The sequence below is a fragment of the Salmo salar genome, chromosome 15 (assembly GCF_965601325.2).
Source record: "Salmo salar chromosome 15, fSalSal1, whole genome shotgun sequence".
Lineage (NCBI taxonomy): Eukaryota > Metazoa > Chordata > Actinopteri > Salmoniformes > Salmonidae > Salmo > Salmo salar.
In genome coordinates this window covers 98,657,668-98,679,442 of record NC_138305.1, presented here as the reverse complement: position 1 = coordinate 98,679,442, position 21,775 = coordinate 98,657,668, and the positions used below count along the sequence as shown (strand labels likewise).

General features: G+C 39.5%; 2 protein-coding genes across 6 annotated transcripts in view; both read left to right on the top strand.

The window, feature by feature from the left end:
• The window catches only part of LOC106572666 (extended synaptotagmin-1), a 47,449-nt gene extending 35,161 nt beyond the window's left edge, over window positions 1-12,288 (top strand). For 2 of the 3 annotated variants that reach the window (XM_045696304.2, XM_045696305.2), the window contains 6 exons: window positions 917-1,056; window positions 4,250-4,423; window positions 6,427-6,564; window positions 9,238-9,343; window positions 10,531-10,580; window positions 10,669-12,288. In XM_045696304.2, the coding sequence (XP_045552260.2) occupies window positions 917-1,056; window positions 4,250-4,423; window positions 6,427-6,564; window positions 9,238-9,343; window positions 10,531-10,580; window positions 10,669-10,696 (636 nt within the window). In that variant the 3' untranslated portion in view covers window positions 10,697-12,288. The remainder of the gene's footprint in view (window positions 1-916; window positions 1,057-4,249; window positions 4,424-6,426; window positions 6,565-9,237; window positions 9,344-10,530; window positions 10,581-10,668) is intronic. The other variant, XM_014147039.3, reaches the window with a different exon arrangement.
• Window positions 12,289-12,756: 468 nt separating this feature from the next.
• LOC106592748 (formin-like protein 3) overlaps window positions 12,757-21,775 on the top strand; it is a 127,189-nt gene continuing 118,170 nt past the window's right edge. The window contains exon 1 of one of the 3 annotated variants that reach the window (XM_045696308.2): window positions 12,757-13,461. In XM_045696308.2, the coding sequence (XP_045552264.1) occupies window positions 13,345-13,461 (117 nt within the window). In that variant the 5' untranslated portion in view covers window positions 12,757-13,344. The remainder of the gene's footprint in view (window positions 13,462-21,775) is intronic. The other 2 variants (XM_045696309.2, XM_045696306.2) reach the window with 2 other exon arrangements.

Sequence of the window (21,775 nt, the reverse complement as noted above, 5' to 3'; positions counted from 1 at the left end):
TAAACAAGTGTCACACAAGTTTCGCAGGTGTTATTGCGGGTGTAGATGTTATTGCGGGTGCAGATGTTATTGCGGGTGTAGATGTTATTGCGGGTGTAGATGTTATTGCGGGTGCAGATGTTATTGCGGGTGCAGACGTTATTGCGGGTGCAGACGTTATTGCGGGTGCAGACGTTATTGCGGGTGCAGACGTTATTGCGGGTGCAGACGTTATTGCGGGTGCAGACGTTATTGCGGGTGCAGACGTTATTGCGGGTGTAGCGAAATGCTTGTAGTGACTATTTGAACCCAGCTCTGCATTCAAATGAACTCAGATTTTTTGTTGTTGTTGCAGTAAAGCTATTTAAGGTTGAGTTTATTCTTCAATATGCATACCTGCCAAGAACTATACACAAACACAAACACTCTCTATACCAGTGTTTCCCAACTCCGGTCCTCGAGTACCCCAAAAATACATATTTGTGTTGTGGCCCTGGACAAGCACACCTGATTTTACTAGTCAACTAATCACCAAGCCCTTGTCAAGTTGAATCAGGTGTTTTTGTCCGGGGCTACAACAAAAATGTGTATTGTTGGGGGTACTCGAGGAGCGGAGTTGGGAAACACTGTACCAAACAAACTCACTACTGCCATATGATTTTCATACTCTGTACTAAACTCAACACTATCCCATGACTATTCCTCCAAAACAACACGATTTAATTTGCTCTGAACACCCTCTTTCTACATTGTCATCATGTGAACTCTTAATACCTTCCATCCTGATAAGCATTTTACTGTCACGCGTTTCTTACTCATAAATGTTATATTGTATCTGTTTTTTAAGTGTGTCGTGACTGTGTGTGAAATAACCTTTAAATGGAATGAACTGAAGCTTGAAACTTGAGTGGAATGTGAAATGCACTTTGTCCTGCAGATGTTGAACACCCAGCTGGCAGTGTGTCCTAGTGGTGTGTCCAGTGATGCTACTGGGAAGGGCAGTGAGGACAGAGACCATGTCATCCACAGACGGGACACTGAACCAAACCTACGACACAGATCACCGCTCTCTCAATTGTGAGTCATTCTGAAGCTCACACTCGCATCAATGCCCCATTGTGTTCCGGTCACAGTACAGTAAAGCACATTACAGTAAAGCAGATTATAGTACAGCACATTACAGCACATTACAGAACAGTACATTACAATACAGCACATTATAGTACAGCACATTACAGAACAGTACATTACAATACAGCACATTATAGTACAGTACATTACAATACAGCACATTATAGTACAGCACATTACAGAACAGTACATTACAATACAGCACATTATAGTACAGCACATTACAGAACAGAACAGTACATTACAACACAGCACATTACAGCACAGTACATTACAGTACAGCACATTTCCGCACAGCACATTACAGCACATTACAGCACAGCACGTTACAGCACATTACAGTACAGCACATTACAGTACAGCACATTACAGTACAGCACATTACAGCACAGCACAGCACAGCACAGCACATTACAGCACAGCACATTACAGTACAGCACATTACAGCACAGCACATTACAGTACAGCACAGTACAGCACATTACAGTACAGCACAGCACAGCACAGTACAGCACAGCACAGTACAGCACAGCACAGCACAGCACAGCACAGTACAGCACAGCACATTACAGTACAGCACATTACAGTACAGCACATTACAGTACAGCACATTACAGTACAGTACAGCACAGTACAGTACAGCACATTACAGCACACTACAGTACAGCACATTACAGCACACTACAGTACAGCACATTACAGTACAGCACATTACAGCACAGTACAGTACAGCACATTACAGTACAGCACATTACAGTACAGCACATTACAGTACAGTACAGTAAGAACTGAGAAGTGATGTCCAACGGGCCTGCATGGCACACGTTGTTCTCACTGCAGTGTACTGTACTTCACCATAGAAATATCACATTTCTGTGTTTTAAAATGATCATGCTTCTAATCAAACATTATAAGAGTTGTTCCTGACCTCGTAAACTGACAAGGAACAACTCTGGGCCTAGTCATAATCAATGAGCAGGTTGATGTTTATTGGGATGAATCTTGTCCTGGAGGCAGAACTGAGCGATTTCCGCTAGATGGGCCAGCTGCAAAGTCGAAATTGGCTATATTGTAAAAATATATATAAGGTTAGGGTTAGGCATTAGGGTTAGCAGTGTGGTTAAGGTTAGGTTTAAAATCAGATTTTCTGACTTTGTGGCTGTGCCAGCTAGTGACCACTCTGCAGAGCTATCTCCAGAACAACATTCATGATGAGAAACATTAACCTGCAATGAATGAATACATGTATAATCCATGTAAACTGTAACCATCGGAGATTCTCAATTGGGCAAAAGTTAATCCTTCTTGTTTGTCCTCCTTTTATGCATTTCACCAAACAATTTCATACATATAAAATCAAAAATAATTTCTGATAGAAAATAAAATACAAAATAAGCACAGGATTCATTCATCGGTATCATCACAATCCAATTCCATTTATTCAATACAAAGGTTGGTTTGCTCATAGTTTTGTAGACTTTCCATTGGCGCCCAAAAACACAATCCACCATAGAAATAGGGAAGGGTGAATACAATAGAGGAATACAACTGATATGAATGTATAGGCCTACATCCACACCAAAGCAACTGATATGAATGTATAGGCCTACATCCACACCAAAGCAACTGATATGAATGTATAGGCCTACATCCACACCAAAGCAACTGATAAGAATGTATTGGCCTACATCCACACCAAAGCAACTGATATGAATGTATAGGCCTACATCCACACCAAAGCAACTGATATGAATGTATAGGCCTACATCCACACCAAAGCAACTGATAAGAATGTATTGGCCTACATCCACACCAAAGCAACTGATATGAATGTATTGGCCTACATCCACACCAAAGCAACTGATAAGAATGTATTGGCCTACATCCACACCAAAGCAACTGAAATGAATGTATTGGCCTACATCCACACCAAAGCAACTGATATGAATGTATTGGCCTACATCCACACCAAAGCAACTGATATGAATGTATAGGCCTACATCCACACCAAAGCAACTGATATGAATGTATAGGCCTACATCCACACCAAAGCAACTGAAAAGAATGTATTGGCCTACATCCACACCAAAGCAACTGATATGAATGTATAGGCCTACATCCACACCAAAGCAACTGATATGAATGTATAGGCCTACATCCACACCAAAGCAACTGATAAGAATGTATTGGCCTACATCCACACCAAAGCAACTGATATGAATGTATTGGCCTACATCCACACCAAAGCAACTGATAAGAATGTATTGGCCTACATCCACACCAAAGCAACTGAAATGAATGTATTGGCCTACATCCACACCAAAGCAACTGATATGAATGTATTGGCCTACATCCACACCAAAGCAACTGATAAGAATGTATTGGCCTACATCCACACCAAAGCAACTGAAATGAATGTATTGGCCTACATCCACACCAAAGCAACTGAAATGAATGTATAGGCCTACATCCACACCAAAGCAACTGATATGAATGTATTGGCCTACATCCACACCAAAGCAACTGATATGAATGTATAGGTCATGACTATATTATCAGATGTTCTGTACATATATTTGAGCATTTTATCATTGCTGTTCTGCTATAGATATGTTTCAACGCAGATCAAAAATTGCTTGTACAGGATTGAGCGGAGGAGTACATTCTTTAAAAGAATTGTGCTATCTAGAACCTAAAAGGGTTCTTCGGCTGTCCACATAGTAGAACCATTTGAAGAACCTGTTTTGGTTCCAGGTATAACTCTTTGGGGTTCCATGTAGAACCCTTTCCACAGAGGGTTCTACATGGAACCCAAAAGGGTTCTATCTGGATTAAAATACAAACATTTAAAATCTGCCACACCCCCTTCGAATCAGCTGTTGTTTTCTCAGAGTAGAAAAGCATGCACATATTTGAAAAAAAATACGCTACTACATTTTATCTATAAAATGTCGAGCACAACTAGCTACATTTCTTTTTATCACTTTTCATATGTATTTTGGGATTCCTCCTCTGTAAACATCATTTGCCTGATGACACGCTAGTGGAGATGGAGAGTCTCATTTTATACAAGCACATTTGTTTCCACATTTCCTCTCCTCGCGCCCTCCCCTTGATTACTTCTGACCTTTTTCAAAAGGAGGCGAGGAGATGACGGAGGAGATGTGAGGAGTCGATTAAAACCAATTGAGATTCTCCCCCTGTCTATCTGTGTCTCCTCTCTCAGAGGTGGTCAGAGCCCTGGCCAGGTGAAGCTGCAAATTGGCTACTCAACACATGAGAACAGGCTGTTCATCACCGTCCTCTCCTGCAGGTCTGTCCTAAACTACAATACCCATAATGCACTGGATTGGCTGGGGGTTTACAGTACATTGCCATATAGCCCTATAGCCTCTATAAATCATATACAGTACCAGTCAAAAGTTTGGACACACCTACTCATTCCAGGGGTTTCTTTATTTTTACTATTTTCTAAATTGTAGAATAACAGTGAAGACAACAAAACTATGAAATAACACATATGGAATCATGTAGTAACCAAAAAAGTGTTAAACAAATCAAAATATATTTTATATTGGAGATTCTTCAAAGTAGCCATCCTTTGCACACTCTTGGCATTCTCTCAACCAGTTTCACGAGGTAATCACCTGGAATGCATTTCAATTAACAGGTGTACCTTGTTAAAATGGAATTTATGGAATTTCTTTCCACCTTTATTTAACTAGGCAAGTCAGTTAAGAACAAATTCTTATTTTCAATGACAGCCTAGGAACAGTGGGTAAACTGCCTCGTTCAGGGGCAGAATGACAGATTTTCACTTTGTCAGCTCGGGGATTCGATCTTGCAACCTTTTGGTTACTAGTCCAACGCTCTAACCACTAGGCTACCTGCTGCCCGTTCTTAAGGTGTTTGAGCCAATCAGTTGTGTTGTGACAAGGTAGTGGTGGTATACAGAAGATAGCCCTATTTGGTAAAATACCAAATCCATATTATGGCAAGAACAGTGCAGTCAGAAAAACCATCAAGCATTATGCTGAAACGGGCTCTCATGAGGACTGCCACAGGAAAGGAAGACCCAGAGTTACCTCTGTTGCAGAGGATAAGTTCATTACAGTTACCAGCCTCAGAAATTGCAGGCCAAATAAATGCAAATAAAGTAACAGACACATCTCAACATCATCTGTTCAGAGGAGACTGCGTGAATCAGGCCTTCATGGTCAAATTGCTGCAAAGAAACCACTACTAAAGGACACCAATAAGAAGAAAAGACTTGCTTGGGCCAAGAAACATGAGCAATCGGCATTAGACTGGTGGAAATCTGTCCTTTGGTCTGATGAGTCCAAATTTGAGATTTTTGGTCCCAACCGGCATGTCTTTGTGAGACACAGAGTAGGTGAACAGATGATCGCTGCATGTGTGATTCCCACCGTGAAACATGGAGGAGGAGGTGTGATGGTGTGGAGGTGCTTTGCTGGTGACACTGTCAGTGATTTATTAGAATTCAAGGCACACTTAACCAGCATGGCAATCACAGCATTCTGCAGCGATACGCCATCCCATCTGGTTTGCGCTTAGTGGAACTATCATTTGTTTTTCAACAGGACAATGACCCAAAACACACCTCCAGGCTGTGCAAGGGCTATTTAATCAAGAAGGAGAGTGATGGAGTGCTGCATCAGATGACCTGGCCTCTGCAATCACCCGACCTCAACCCAATTGAGATGGTTTGGGATGAGTTGGACCGCAGAGTGAAGGAAAAGCAGCCAACAAGTGCTCAGCATATGTGGTAACTCCTTCAAGACTGTTGGAAAAGCATTCCTCATGAAGCTGGTTGAGAGAATGCCAAGAGTGAGCAAAGCTGTCACCAAGGCAAAGGGTGGCTACTTTGAAGAATCTTAAATATAAATATATTTTGACTTGTTTAACACTTTTTTGGTTACTACATGATTCCATGTGTTATTTCATAGTTTGATGTCTTCACTATTATTCTACAATGTGGAAAATCGTAAAAAATTAAGAAAAAGCCTTGATTGAGTAGGTGTCAAAACTTTTGACTGGTACTGTACATATTTGTTCGTTCATGTTGTATTGTTTTTTAATGTAATGTAAATGCATTCAGAATATTTGGGAATGTGAACCCATTGTTATATTGTATTTGAATGAATACATAAATATTCTTTAAAAAAAGAGAAAAAAGTTAGCCCCATAAGACTGTTTCAATGGGCTATTGTTTGTCTACTTCCAGTATGCGATCATTGTGGTTCCTGTACCCAGTGTATGACACAGTTTGTCACCCAGTTCTCTGTTTACCTCTAGAGGCCTGCCAGCTTGTGGGTCTGCTAAGGACAGCTCCGACCCATATGTCTCGTTTATCCTTCTGCCGGACAAGAACAGGACCACCAAGAGAAAGACCATCACCAAGAAGAGAGACCTCAACCCAGAGTTTAACGAGAGGTGAGATGGGAGTTGAGACTAGAGAGAGGGAATGTGTAGGGACAGGAGATTAGAGACAGGAGGAGACACCAGCAGACTAGAGAGAGGGAATGTGTAGGGACAGGAGATTAGAGACAGGAGGAGACACCAGCAGACTAGAGAGAGGGAATGTGTAGGGACAGGAGATTAGAGACAGGAGGAGACACCAGCAGACTAGAGAGAGGGAATGTGTAGGGACAGGAGATTAGAGACAGGAGGAGACACCAGCAGACTAGAGAGAGGGAATGTGTAGGGACAGGAGGTTAGAGACAGGAGGAGACACCAGCAGACTAGAGAGAGGGAATGTGTAGGGACAGGAGGTTAGAGACAGGAGGAGACACCAGCAGACTAGAGAGAGGGAATGTGTAGGGACAGGAGATTAGAGACAGGAGGAGACACCAGCAGACTAGAGAGAGGGAATGTGTAGGGACAGGAGATTAGAGACAGGAGGAGACACCAGCAGACTAGAGAGAGGGAATGTGTAGGGACAGGAGATTAGAGACAGGAGGAGACACCAGCAGACTAGAGAGAGGGAATGTGTAAGGACAGGAGGTTTTGCAGACCATGTAACTCTGGGCCCTAGTTATACCATAGTTAGTTTTGTGTAATATTAATATCTGATACTGTTTGCTAGCTTTTTGTATGTCAAAAGTCCTAGCCCTATGTATCAAGCTATCAGCTATACAGTAGTTAGTTATGTGTTATTACTAGCTCTGACTTTGCTGATAGCTACTTTATTGAGGAAAAGGGTACTTACTATGACTGAGATATGTGCTTGTCCCACCTAGCTATCTTAAGACGAATGCACTAACTGTAAGACACTCTGGATAAGAGCGTCTCTAGATGACTAAAATGTGATAATACTATGTGTAGTAGTTATGTATAGTAATACTATGTGTAGTAGTTGTGTATAGTAATACTATGTGTAGTAGTTATGTATAGTAGTACTATGGGAACTAGTTGTGTAATACTATAGGTAATAGTAATGTGTAATAATACTATGTGTAATAGTTGTGTAAGAGGTGTGTAATAGTGGTGTGTAATAATACTATGGGTAATAGTAATGTGTAATAATACTATGGGTAATAGTAATGTGTAATGGTTCTGTGTAATAGTTATATGTAATAATACTATGGGTAATAGTAATGTGTAATAATACTATGGGTAATAGTAATGTGTAATAATACTATGGGTAATAGTAATGTGTAATAATACTACGGGTAATAGTAATGTGTAATAATACTATGGGTAGTAGTTATGTGTAATAATACTATGGGTGATAGTAATGTGTAATGGTTCTGTGTAATAGTTATATGTAATAATACTATGGGTAATAGTAATGTGTAATAATACTATGGGTAATAGTTATGTGTAATAATACTATGGGTAATAGTTATGTGTAATAATACTATGGGTAATAGTCATGTGTAATGGTTCTGTGTAATGGTTCTGTGTATAGTTATGTGTAATAATACTGTGTAATAGTTGTGTAATAATACTGTGTAATAGTTGTGTAATAATACTGTGTAATAGTTATGTGTAATAATACTGTGTAATAGTTATGTGTAATAATACTGTGTAATAGTTATGTGTAATAATACTGTGTAATAGTTATGTGTAATAATACTATGCATATAGTTATGTGTAATAATACTATGTATAATAGTTATGTGTAATAATACTATGTTAATAGTTATGTGTAATAATACTATGGGTAATAGTAATGTGTAATAATACTATGGGTAATAGTAATGTGTAATAATACTATGGGTAATAGTTATGTGTAATAATACTATGGGTAATAGTTATGTGTAATAATACTATGGGTAATAGTTATGTGTAATAATACTATGGGTAATAGTAATGTGTACTAATACTATGGGTAATAGTAATGTGTACTAATACTATGGGTAATAGTAATGTGTACTAATACTATGGGTAATAGTAATGTGTACTAATACTATGGGTAATAGTAATGTGTAGTAATACTATGGGTAATAGTAATGTGTAATAATACTATGGGTAATAGTAATGTGTAATAATACTATGTATACTAGTTATGTGTAATAATACTATGGGTAATAGTAATGTGTAATAATACTATGGGTAATAGTAATGTGTAATAATACTATGGGTAATAGTAATGTGTAGTAATACTATGGGTAATAGTAATGTGTAGTAATACTATGGGTAATAGTAATGTGTAGTAATACTATGGGTAATAGTAATGTGTAGTAATACTATGGGTAATAGTAATGTGTAGTAATACTATGGGCAATAGTAATGTGTAATAATACTATGGGCAATAGTAATGTGTAATAATACTATGGGTAATAGTAATGTGTAATAATACTATGGGTAATAGTAATGTGTAATAATACTATGGGTAATAGTAATGTGTACTAATACTATGGGTAATAGTAATGTGTACTAATACTATGGGTAATAGTTATGTGTAATAATACTATGGGTAATAGTTATGTGTAATAATACTATGGGTAATAGTAATGTGTAATAATACTATGGGTAATAGTTATGTGTAATAATACTATGGGTAATAGTTATGTGTAATAATACTATGGGTAATAGTTATGTGTAATACCGGTTATTTCATATATTCGTATCTGGCGTTGTATGTCTTATTATTTTGTGCAGGTTTGACTTTGACTTCACTCTGGAGGAGTGCATGCAGAGAAGACTTGACCTGACTGTCAAAAACAGCGTATCCTTCATGAGCAGGGAGAGAGAGCTCATTGGAAAGGTATTATTTGTGTAAAATCCTTAAATATACAGTACCAATCAAAAGTTTGGACACACCTACTCATTCAAGGGTTTTTCTGCATTGTACAATAATAGTGAAGACATCAAAACTATGAAATAACACATATGGAATCATGTAGTAACCAAAAAAGTGTTATATTATATATTGTAGAATCTTCCAAGTAGCCACCCTTTGCCTTGATGACGGCTTTGCACACTCTTGGCATTATCTCAACCAGCTTCACCTGGAATGTTTTTCCAACATTCTTGAAGGAGTTCCCACGTAGACTGAGCACTTGTTGGCTGCTTTTCCTTCACTCTGCGGTCCAACTGGCCCAAGCAAGTCTCTTCTTCTTATTGATGTCCTTTAGTAGTGGTTTCTTTGCAGCAATTCAACCACGAAGGCCTGATTCACACAGTCTCCTCTGAACAGTTGATGTTGAGATGTGTCTGTTACTTGAACTCTGTGAAGCATTTATTTGGGTTTAAATTTCTGAGGCTGGTAACTGTAATGAACTTATCCTCTGCAGCAGAGGTAACTCTGGGTCTTCCATTCCTGTGGCAGTCCTCATGAGAGCCAGTTTCATCATAGTGCTTGATGGTTTTTGTGACTGCACTTGAAGAAACCTTCAAAGTTCTTGAAATGTTCCAGATTGACTGACCTTCATGTCTTTAAGTAATGATGGACTGTTGTTTCTCTTTGCTTATTTGAGCTGTTCTTGCCATAATATGGACTTGGTCTTTTACCAAATAGGGCTACCTTCTGTATACCACCCTACCTTGTCACAGCACAACTGATTGGCTCAAACACATGAAGAAGGAAAGAATTTCCACAAAGTAACTTTTAACAAGGCACACCTGTTAATTGAAATGCATTCCAGAGTGTGCAAATCTGTCAACAAGGCAAAGGGTGGCCACTTTGAATAATCTCAAATATACAATCTATTTTGATTTGTTTAACACTTATTTTGGGTACTACATTATTCCATGTGTGTTATTGCATAGTTTTGATGTCTTCCCTGTTATTCTACAATGTAGAAAATTGTAAAAATAAAAACCTGGAATGAGTAGGCATGTCCCAACTTTTGCCTGGTACTGTATTTTCTCTAATTATTTATCCCATTTAATCCTTCTAATGTAATATGGACTTCTCCAAGTGAGGTGAACTGTTTTTGTCGTTCTGTTTAGTTACAGCTAGATCTTGACCAGGTAGACCTGGAGAATGGCGACACACAATGGTAAGTGACTTCCCATGTGCTACCTCTTCTAAATTTGTTCATAGTCATTCCACATTACTTTGATTGATAAGATCTCCTACTTTCTCAGGTACGATTTAGTAGAGGAGACCAATTAGATGAGAGGATGGCCACACTTTCCTGCAGTGCAATGGTACTTTTACTGTTGCTTCTTCTGTATGGTTTATTTTATATTTTTATTCAGCTAATGCACAATGGGACCACCACTGAAGAATCGCTTATATTACCTATCATCCCAACAATATCACAATTTATCTGTGAATTGAATAATTACAAATGATAGATTTGCTTCGTCTTATTACCTACCGTCTTAGGTAGGCTCTGTAAGAAAGAATTCCTAAATTCTAGAATTCCTAATTCGAGTCTGAAAAAGTGTTCTTTAGAATCTTTTGTCTGAGTAGATATTTGATATGAAGGCAACTATATCGCTCCTAAAGGAATCTATCTTGAAAAGCACAAAGTATTTTATCAACCCCATAGTTCAGAAAATGCAGCAAAAATTCGGAACATTTTAAACCTTCAGGTATTTTGAGTTGTTCTCATCACTTTAGTTCTTATTTACTACAAAAGTAATTGTTCTCAGAGGGTACTTTCTTACTTTGTTGCATTGTTTCATTTGTTTTATTGCAAAACTATATCAACCATCTTGAGATGAGTGTTAATTGAGACCAAGTCCCAACATACTGAGTAACGGGTACCGGTAGATATCATGATGAGGCTGCTGAAATGTTACCCTGTAGTTTCAGAGCGTTTATGTGCCATCATGGATGTTTACAATCCTAAAGTTATTACTTTTATCTTTGTTAAAAAAACTTTGATTTAATCAATGCTTTTGTTACAGTGTTTTTGTGTTTCTAATTGTGCCTTCTATATTCCAACACGGTGTCATTTCTGAGAAGATTGAGAATGTTTATGATCTACTGATTGCGTTCATTCTGTTCCGAATGAAGAAGTTTTGTATGTTTTATCAGATGTATTTAAAAGCTGATTTTATAATTCAGGAAAAGTGTTAGGAAATGACCCAGACATCACATTTGCCACTGAAAACACACTCTAGCTGTACAGTAATGCACAGTCTGAATCACTGTGCTTTTATTTGATAAAGAGAACATTATATGTGTAGAAGTTAAATATGTAGCTATATCATGAATGTGTATATTCACAATCCAAGACAGCATTGTGTCATATACAGTATGTTTGTGTGTAATTGAATGTATTTGTATGTTTGTTGTGCCAGTAGTGGCCTGAGTTCTGCAATACGTCAGTCAATCAGTCATGTTACAAGTTGTGTGTTACAAAACACAAAGTCTTAGACAAAATACACCCAAAGGGCCGGATTCCTAGACACATATGAAGCCTTTTCGTGGACTAAGAAGCATGTTCAATGGAGATTTAATGGAGAGTGCTGTTTAGTCCAGGACTGGACTTAATTTGTGTCCAGGTCACCTGCGAAAGAAGTGAGCTAATTTTGTGGCAGGGAAATGTTCTTCCCCCACTGTCATCTCACTGACAAGGCTTGAAACATTTATTAAAATACTTGAAAGTTTGTTGGCAAATTAAAAGAAAAAAGTATTAAACATGTTGTATAAGAGAGAGCGTAGAGAGAGAACAGCTTCTGCGCTTTCACACATGCATAACAATCGCCACATGTCTGTCGTCGCACTTTCATTAAACGTTTGCACATTCAAAATCCCAGTCTGTTGGTCTTCTTTATGCTGGGCGACAAAACAAATGTCAACTTTTTTAAATCTTCTGATAAATCAAGATGATCCCAATCTTCCCTCGTCCTGTACTCACCTCTTCTGACAGACATCGCCTTCGTACCAAATGACACCTTATTCCCCATATAACCATATACAGCACTACTATTGACCAGAGCCCTATGGGAATAGGGTGCCATTTGTAACGCAATAAATATCTCATTATAACATTAGCGGAAATATTGTATACCCCTTGTAGACTACACTGAAGACTTATTGGCGTCAAGCGATAAATACATTGTGTATGTGATGTATGCATATTGTTGGCGCTGTAGTCATGATTACTGAACTTCCATTGTCTAACCACCAGGTGGCAATAAAGTGCTGATACCAAATCTACCCATAGACCCTGCTACATATCTCAACTATAACAGATGTGAGTGAGAAGCAGAGAGAGAGAGAGCGTGATTGAAAAGCCAACGGATCAATAGAGAGGGCTTTCCTTTGAAGAAAGAGGCGGGGAAATGGCAGAAACCCTGCCTTCTGAGTGGAAGCAACATCGAAGAGTCTTCCAGTCAGGATCCCACAACGATAATGAATGGAAAGGCATCGTAGCCAAGAAAATTCAGCTCAGCAACTAAATAGCCTTGCTTTTGGTTGGATTATTATTGAAAGAAGAATTCACAGAAAGAAATGGAAATGGATTGGCCGGGTAAATCGGAGACCATTCTTTGGAACAGAAAACAATTGTATCCTCATTGTTGCTGTTGAGATGATGTTCCGTTTAGAGTAAATTACGTATTAGTGTTCTTTACAAATGCAAAAGTAGCAGTTATTTTTAATTGAGGCAGAATGAAACTGGTGCGGTGTAAAACTTTTGATTTAAACTGAAACGTTTGAAACAGAAGTGGCTGTGATTTGGAATAACGCACTGGTGCATTTTGGAGGAACAGAGTGAACTTTCCACTTTTGTAAAAACTCTGGAATAACGTCGTAAGAAGGAACTTAATTCATTTTACTTAAAGGATATATTACTTATTTTAACCATGGGGAATATTGAGAGTGTGGATGGACAGTCGGACAATATGAAGCATCATATAATGCCGTTGAAAGTGCCCATTCCTGACCAGTCGGAGTTGGAGGAGAGATTTGCTTTAGTTTTGGTAAGTGACTGTTGCCTCAGATAAATGTTTGAATTGGAATGGCTTCTGGGTTTGGTTTCCTGTGTTCCAGACTGTCACAGAGGGGCCATATCAAACTTCAAAAGCGCACAATTAACATAAAAAACATGAGGCTACCTACTGATCTGTCATGCTGACGTGATACAGTGCAGACCATTTATCATGAGTACAGACCATATTACCTACCATATGGTAGGCTTTAAGAGGATGTGTGACGTTTTCCTTTAAATTAGTGGCCTAAAGTTTATTTTGATTAGGTGAAACAGCTCACACAAGCAACACTTCTTTTTGAATTAAGATATTCCTTTTATCATATGGATCAGTTGTTTGGGTACCCCCAACAGGTCTCTAACATCAGTAACACAGGGAAAACAAGAAAATACAATGTATCTAACACAAATGGTTAATCAAGACAATATTTCTCAGGCTAGTGCACTGTGGTCTACAGTAAGACAGTGGATCTGTTTATATAGTCTCGTGTGTCCTTGTGGAAAGAAATAGGTCATTATAATAGTGAGCAAAACTAAACTATCCCACTTTTCCTTTATTCCGCTCTAATGATATAGTTGCTGATAGTGGTATTCTAAATTGGCAGACCCATTCTGTCCCACCCCCATCTGCTTTCTGTTTCTCCCCCTCTCGCTCCTGCGGTTCTTTTGTTTCCAAAAAGTCAGCTCGAGGCTTTGGGCTAATTTACTGAAGTCTAGTGCCTTGTGCAAGAATTGGCTCATTTTCAGAGTAACATTTCACTTTTATTATCAAACCTTTAATGACATGTATATGGCCCAAATTGTCGTTATGGAATTCCCTTTTTTGAATTTAAAATTTATGCACAGTCGCTTTCAGATCATTCGCTGACAGCTTCCAACAACAACATTTTCTGAATTCCCCTAAAACTCCCACACCCGTGAGATCGTACAAGAGAACCACCCAATCTCCTCTATTGCTCTGCTCACCATCTTCACATGGTTCACCATCCATCTTGGCATGGCCCACCATCTTGGCATGGCCCACCATCTTGGCATAACTCACCATCTTGGCATGGCTCACCATCTTGGCATGGCTCACCATCTTGCCATGGCTCACCATCTTGCCATGGCTCACCATCTTGCCATGGCTCACCATCTTGCCATGGCTCACCATCTTGGCCCATCTGCAGGCTTGAGTTGTGCTGGGGCTTTGTGATGCTGTGTAGCCTACACAATCAAAACACACTTTACCCATTCAGCGACACAGTTTAAGTGTCAAGTGTGTCTGTCATCCTAATGAACCCTAAAAAAGAAGTTGGTGGACATAGTTTTTATTGGAATGGAATACCTTGGATTCCAGAAGATAGTAGACACCCGGTGATGGATAGTATTGCACAATAATCCCTGTAATGTCAATTAGGAAATAGTGGGCTATATGCCTTCATTATGGTTGATAATATATTTAGAATGACTTTAACACATTTTAATCATAATAACATTTGTTATTGTGACAAACTCTCACCACCATTGGAATATTTTCCTACATAGCTGTGTCAATAGCATAGTTATGGGCAGTGGTTATGCAAATTATATCTTATTCTTACATTTGAAAGCAAAGTTCCTTATCATTCTTTCAAAACAAACTGTCCTCAAACCACATCTCTCCAAACCACCAATTTAAGAATCCAAACAAAAAAATACTAATTCTCTTCATTCCGCCATGAATCAAAGCATTGTTTCTGAGCCAGTATGGCTTCTGCTGACCATGTCAGTAAGTACTGTTAAACCTCTACAAATGTGTTTTCGCACAAGTGTTTGTCCAGTGTTTCCCGCTTATATGATCAACCTCACCACATCACACCACACCCAGCCTGAGTTTAGCGTCTGTGTGTGGACTTTACAGTAACATTATTGGCATGTCCCAGAAACACTGCAGCTGGTATGTTCTTGGTATGACGCTCTACTCTACTCTACTCTACTCTACTCTACTCTACTCTACCATGATACTCTTACAGCTAATTACTGAACCAATCAACATCTCTCCTGAGAATGCCTGTCTCTTTTATATACTGTACTCTGTAACTGTATCATTCCACCTATAGGGAGATGAATGTCTCTTCAAGACTCTCTGTTACACTATATACAGTGCATTCAGAAAGTATTCAGACCCCTTCACCTTTTCCACATTCGTTATCCTTTATGGGCTACGCGGGACGAATTCGTCCCACCTACGTAACAGCCACTTGAAGCCTGTGGCGCGATTTTCAAAACCTTAAAAATCCTATTACTTCAATTTCTCAAACATATGACTATTTTACAGCTATTTAAAGACAAGACTCTCGTTAATCTAACCACACTGTCCGATTTCAAAAAGGCTTTACAACGAAAGCAAAACATTAGATTATGTCAGCAGAGTACCAAGCCAGAAATAATCAGACACCCATTTTTCAAGCTAGCATATAATGTCACAAAAACCCAGAAGACAGCTAAATGCAACACTAACCTTTGATGATCTTCATCAGATGACAACCCTAGGACATTATGTTATACAATAATGCATGTTTTGTTCAATCAAGTTCATATTTATATCAAAAACCCGCTTTTTACATTAGCATGTGACGTTCAGAACTAGCATACCCCCCGCAAACTTCCGGGGAATTCGCTAACATTTTACTAAATTACTCACGACAAACGTTCACAAAAAGCATAATTATTTTAAGAATTATAGATACAGACCTCCTCAATGCACTCTATGTCCGATTTTAAAATAGCTTTTTGGTGAAAGCACATTTTGCAATATTCTAAGTACATAGCCCAGGCATCACGGGCTAGCTATTTAGACACCCGGCAAGTTTAGCACTCACCATAATCATATTTACTATTATAAAAGTTTGATTACCTTTTATTGTCTTCGTCAGAATGCACTCCCAGGACTGCTACTTCAATAACAAATGTTGGTTTGGTCCAAAATAATCCATCGTTATATCCGAATAGCGGCGTTTTGTTCGTGCGTTCCAGACACTATCCGAAATGGTAAAGAAGGGTCGTGCGCATGGCGCAATTCGTGACAAAAAAATTCTAAATATTCCATTACCGTACTTCGAAGCATGTCAACCGCTGTTTAAAATCAATTTTTATGCCATTTTTCTCGTAGAAAAGCGATAATATTCCGACCGGGAATCTCCTTTTCGGCAAACAGAGGAAAAAACACAAAGACGGGGGCGGTCAGGTCACGCGCCTAAGCCCAGAGTCCCTTGATCGGCCACTTGAGAAAGGCGATAATGTGTTTCAGCCTGGGGCTGGGATGACGACATTCAGGTTTTTCCCGGGCTCTGAGCGCCTATGGACGACGTAGGAAGTGTCACGTTAGAGCAGAGATCCTTAGTAAAAGATAGAGATGGCAAAGAAGTTCCAGAAATGGTCAGACAGGCCACTTCCTGTAAAGGAATCTCTCAGGTTTTGACCTGCCATTTGAGTTCTGTTATACTCACAGACACCATTCAAACAGTTTTAGAAACTTTAGGGTGTTTTCCATCCATATGTAATAAGTATATGCATATTCTAGTTACTGGGTAGGAGTGGTAACCAGATTAAATCGGGTACGTTTTTTATCCAGCCGTGTCAATACTGCCCCCTAGCCCTAACAGGTTATGTTACAGCCTTATTCTAAAATGGATTAAGTCGTTTTCCCCCCTCATCAATCTACACACAATACCCCATAATGACAAAGCAAAAACATGTTTTTATACAGTACCAGTCAAAAGTTTAGACACACCGAATCATTCAGTTTTTTTCCTTTATTTTTACTATTTTCTACATTGTAGAATAATAGTGAAGACATCACAACAATTAAATAACACATATGGAATCATGTAGTAACCAAAAAAGTGTTAAACAAATCAAAATCTATTTTATATTGTAGATTCTTCAAAGTAGCCACCCTTTGCCTTGAGGACAGCTTTGCACACTCTTGGGATTCGGCTGTGACGTAACAAGATGTGGAAAAAGTCAAGGGGTCTGAATACTTTCCATAGGCACTGTATACTATGCAGCCTCTACTACAGTCTGTGAGTAGTGTAGTAGAGGCTGCATAGTATGCGTAATGATAACTTGGCTATATACATGGGGTACCAGTACTGGGTGTGCAGGGGTACGAGGTCATTGAGGTACATAGAGTATGTACAGTACCAGTCAACATTTTGGACACATCTACTCATTCCAGGGTTTTTCTTTATTTTACTATTTTCTACATTGTAGAAAACTATGAAATAACACATATGGAATCATGTAGAAACCAAAAAAGTGTTAAACAAATCAAAATATATTTTATATTTGAGATTCTTCAAAGTAGCCACCCTTTGCCTTGATGACAGCTTTAGCAGTCTTATGGCTTGGGGGTAGAAGCTGTTCAGGTTCCTGTTGGCTCCAGATTTGCCTTGCGTTGGTACCGCTTGCCGTGCGGTAGCAGAGACTACAGTCTAGTCTTTGACAATTTTTAGAGCCTTCCTCTGACACCGCCTGGTATAGAGGTCCAGTGATGTTCTGGGCCGTACGCACTGCTCTCTGTAGTGCCTTTCGGTCAGATGCCAAGCAGTTGCCGTACCAAGGTGTGATGCAACCAGTCAAGATGCTCTCAGGTGCAGCTGTAGATCTTTTTGAGGATCTGAAGACCCATGCCAAATCTTTTTAGCCTCCGGAAGGGGAAGAGGCATTGCTGTGCCCTCTTCATGACTGTGTTGGTTTGTGTGGACCTTGATAGATCCTTAGTGATGTGAACAAGCTCTCGACCCGCTCCACTACAGCCCCGTCGATGTGAATGGGGCCGGGTTCGGCCCTCCGTTTCCTGTAGTCCACTATCAGCTCCTTTGTTTTGCTGACGTTAAAGGAGAGGTTGTTGTCCTGGCACCACACTGCCAGGTCTCTGACCTCCTCCCTGTAGGATTTCTCATTGTTGTTGGTGATCAGGCCTACCACCGTCGTCTATACAAATATCCCACTTTTAATGACTTTTCCCTGCTTTTCTATGTTATCCCCATCGCATCCCTGCACTTGTTGACTGCTGTGCTGAAGTCTCAGCTCCCAGCTATTATGACAAACTATTATATCAAATACCCAAATATTTCACATCATCACCCCACATAGAGGACTGCCTGCAGGAGCCAGTGGGGGGTAATCAAAGGCCAAGCTCAGCTAGAAGCTGTTCTCACTTAGGCATGGCTGGTGGGGGTCATGCAGAAACAGTTAGAAGCAGTTGCTTTTAGACATATTTTCCAGAGGGCAAAGCACTGCAGCAGGGGGCATGTTATGTGTCCTCTCATGGCCTTTGGTTAGAAACTTGAGTTCTTAAAGGGAAATTCCACGGTAACAGAATTATGCTTTGACTCAGTTTCTTTCACATTAAAATGTATGCCAAACAAAAACCATTGATTTCAAAGTTTAACAAACCATACAACTCTATGCACAAGGACTATCTTTAACAATTTCCACTGAACATTTTACAAAAAGTAATTTAGTAGAAGAATTGTGCAGGTGCAAACAGTGGTAACGGAATTACAGTAAAATCTACCTCCGTTTTTTTATGCGACCACATTCTCCAAAAACGCTGTTAAATATCTACTCCGAATTAAGATTAAAAGATGTCATATTTTTTTTATTGTTGAACTGCAATAAGTGAAGTGGATTTACACCCGGTAACGGAATTCCATCATGGGTCCCTGATCTGTACTACACAGAAACACATAATTATAGATATGAATTTCCATCTCCTCATGTTTCACAAGTTTGGACATCACAGAGCAGCACAGCAGAGCAGAGTAGGATAGAGTGCAGTAGAGCACAGTACAGTACAGTGAAGTAGAGTGTCGTTCAATACAGTAGAGTACAGTATAATATACTGGACTGTACTCTACTTTTCTTTACTGTATTGTAATTTACTGTACTGTATTGCATTCTACTGTACTGTATTGTATTGTACAGTACTCTACTGTGCTCTACTCACTGTACTGTACTCAATACTGTATTGTACTCTACTCACTGTACTGTACTCAGTACTGTATTGTACTCTACTCACTGTACTGTACTCAGTACTGTATTGTACTCTACTCACTGTACTGTACTCAGTACTGCATTGTATTGTACTCTACTCACTGTACTGTACTCAGTATTGTATTGTACTCTACTCACTGTACTGTTCTCAGTACTGTATTGTGATGTACTCAGTACTGTATTGTATTGTACTCTACTCACTGTACTGTACTCAGTATTGTACTCTACTCACTGTACTGTACTCAGTATTGTATTGTACTCTACTCTGCACTACTCGCTGTATTGTAATGTGCCATCCAAACTTGTGAAACATACGTCTATGACAGTTTGTCACAAGAGACTAAGTGATATGTAACAGGTTGAATTGGATAACACATGGACAAATACACCAATAATAGATAGATAGTTTATTATTATCTACTACTGTCGTAACTTGAAGGATAGCTTTTCATCCTCCCTGTCATCACCACAAGACACTTCCTTGACTTTGTGTCTCGTTGCGAGACAGACAACATGTTTTAGTGCTGTTATGGTTACAGTGGTCTGTGCGGGCTGCTACCTCTGTTGAGGAGGTAAAGAGACTTCAAAGCTTTAGGTTGTCAGGAAGAGAGGGAGACGCGCACACACACACACATGCACACACTCACACACACACTCGCACACACACACACACACACACACACACACACACACACACACACACACACACACATATACAAACACACCATCTTGAAGTTGGAGGTAGTCAGGAAGAGAGGGTCATGGCTTGGCTAGCTGGCCATGATTAGAGTTCAGATCACACCAGGGGTTTTCTTCCCAGAGGGAATGGGACTATACTCTAAAAACAATCTCACTCTGTTTGATACAATAGATGAGGGAAAACATTTATAGTCTTCATAAGATGGGGGAAAATGTTTCTATTGGTCATAAGATGGGGGAAAATGTTTCTATTGGTCATAAGATGGGGGAAAATGTTTCTATTGGTCATAAAATGGGGGGAAACGTTTCTATTGGTCATAAGATGGGGGAAAAGGTTTCTATTGGTCATAAAATGGGGGAAAACATTTATATTGGTCATAAGATGGGGGAAAACGTTTCTATTGGTCATAAGATGGGGGGAAACATTTCTATTGGTCATAAGATGGGGGAAAATGTTTCTATTGGTCATAAGATGGGGGGAAACATTTCTATTGGTCATAAGGTGGGGTAAAACATTTCTATTGGTCATAAGATGGGGTAAAACGTTTCTATTGGTCATATTTTCATTGAATAAAAAATTGTCTCAATTTTGTTACAAGATGAATGGTAGAATTTTCTAAGGAAATAAACAAATCAGCATAAGAGCTATTTCATAACTGTTTTCCATAAATGGTATTTAATAACTGTTTTCCATAAATGGTATTTAATAACTGTTTTCCATAAATGGTATTTAATAACTGTTTTCCATAAATTGAATATTCTCATCACATTCTTCCATCTTCTCCCAGTGTGTTTCCGGTGTGTACGGATGTGTGTGTGTGTGTGTGTGTGTACTAAGGATGAGCGTATGTGTCTGTATCTGGTGGGGCAGCGTCCTCCTCTCAGACAGAGATAGGCAGCTCCCAGACATCCCTTGGCCTTTGGAATGGCAGCAGCACATTATGATGTAATGAGGGCAGACTGTGCCAGTGCAGTAATATCTATCCATCCACGGGCTAATGACTTTAGCAGAATCACTCATCTGTGGATGGGAGAGGAATTGAAGGAGGTTCTGAGTGGAGAGGATGGGGGGAGGGGGGTAGGAGGAGGATGGGGTGGGATGAGACCCCTGGGTTAAATTAGACTACTTTATGTGGTCAGATAATAAAATGGTTGGGTCAAGTCTAACCAGGAGCATGTGTTAAAGGCATCTCCTCTCTTCTCTCTTGTTCAGTCTCTCTCCTTCCTTCCTTCCTTCCCTCCTTCCTTCTCTCTCTCTCTCTCTCTCTCTCTGAGTCCTAGCTCTGTTTTTCTTCTGTGGCTGGAAACAGCTGCCTGCCTAGCATTTGTTCTCCCTCTCTTTACAGGGGTTTCGACTGTGAAGCATATGGTAAGCTTTATTAGCTAACCTTCTCCATATGACTTTCTCCTTGGTGTTGGTGGTGCTGCTTTCAAAGTGCCACCACACCACTGCTCTGTGTGTGTGTGTGTAACGTTTGTCTCTGTGTGTTTGCCCCCGCACCACTCCCCTCCACAGCTGGATTCCTGTGGTCAAGTCTGGGCTGGGGCAACAGAACAACTCAGCCAGGCTCAACTAGGCTCAT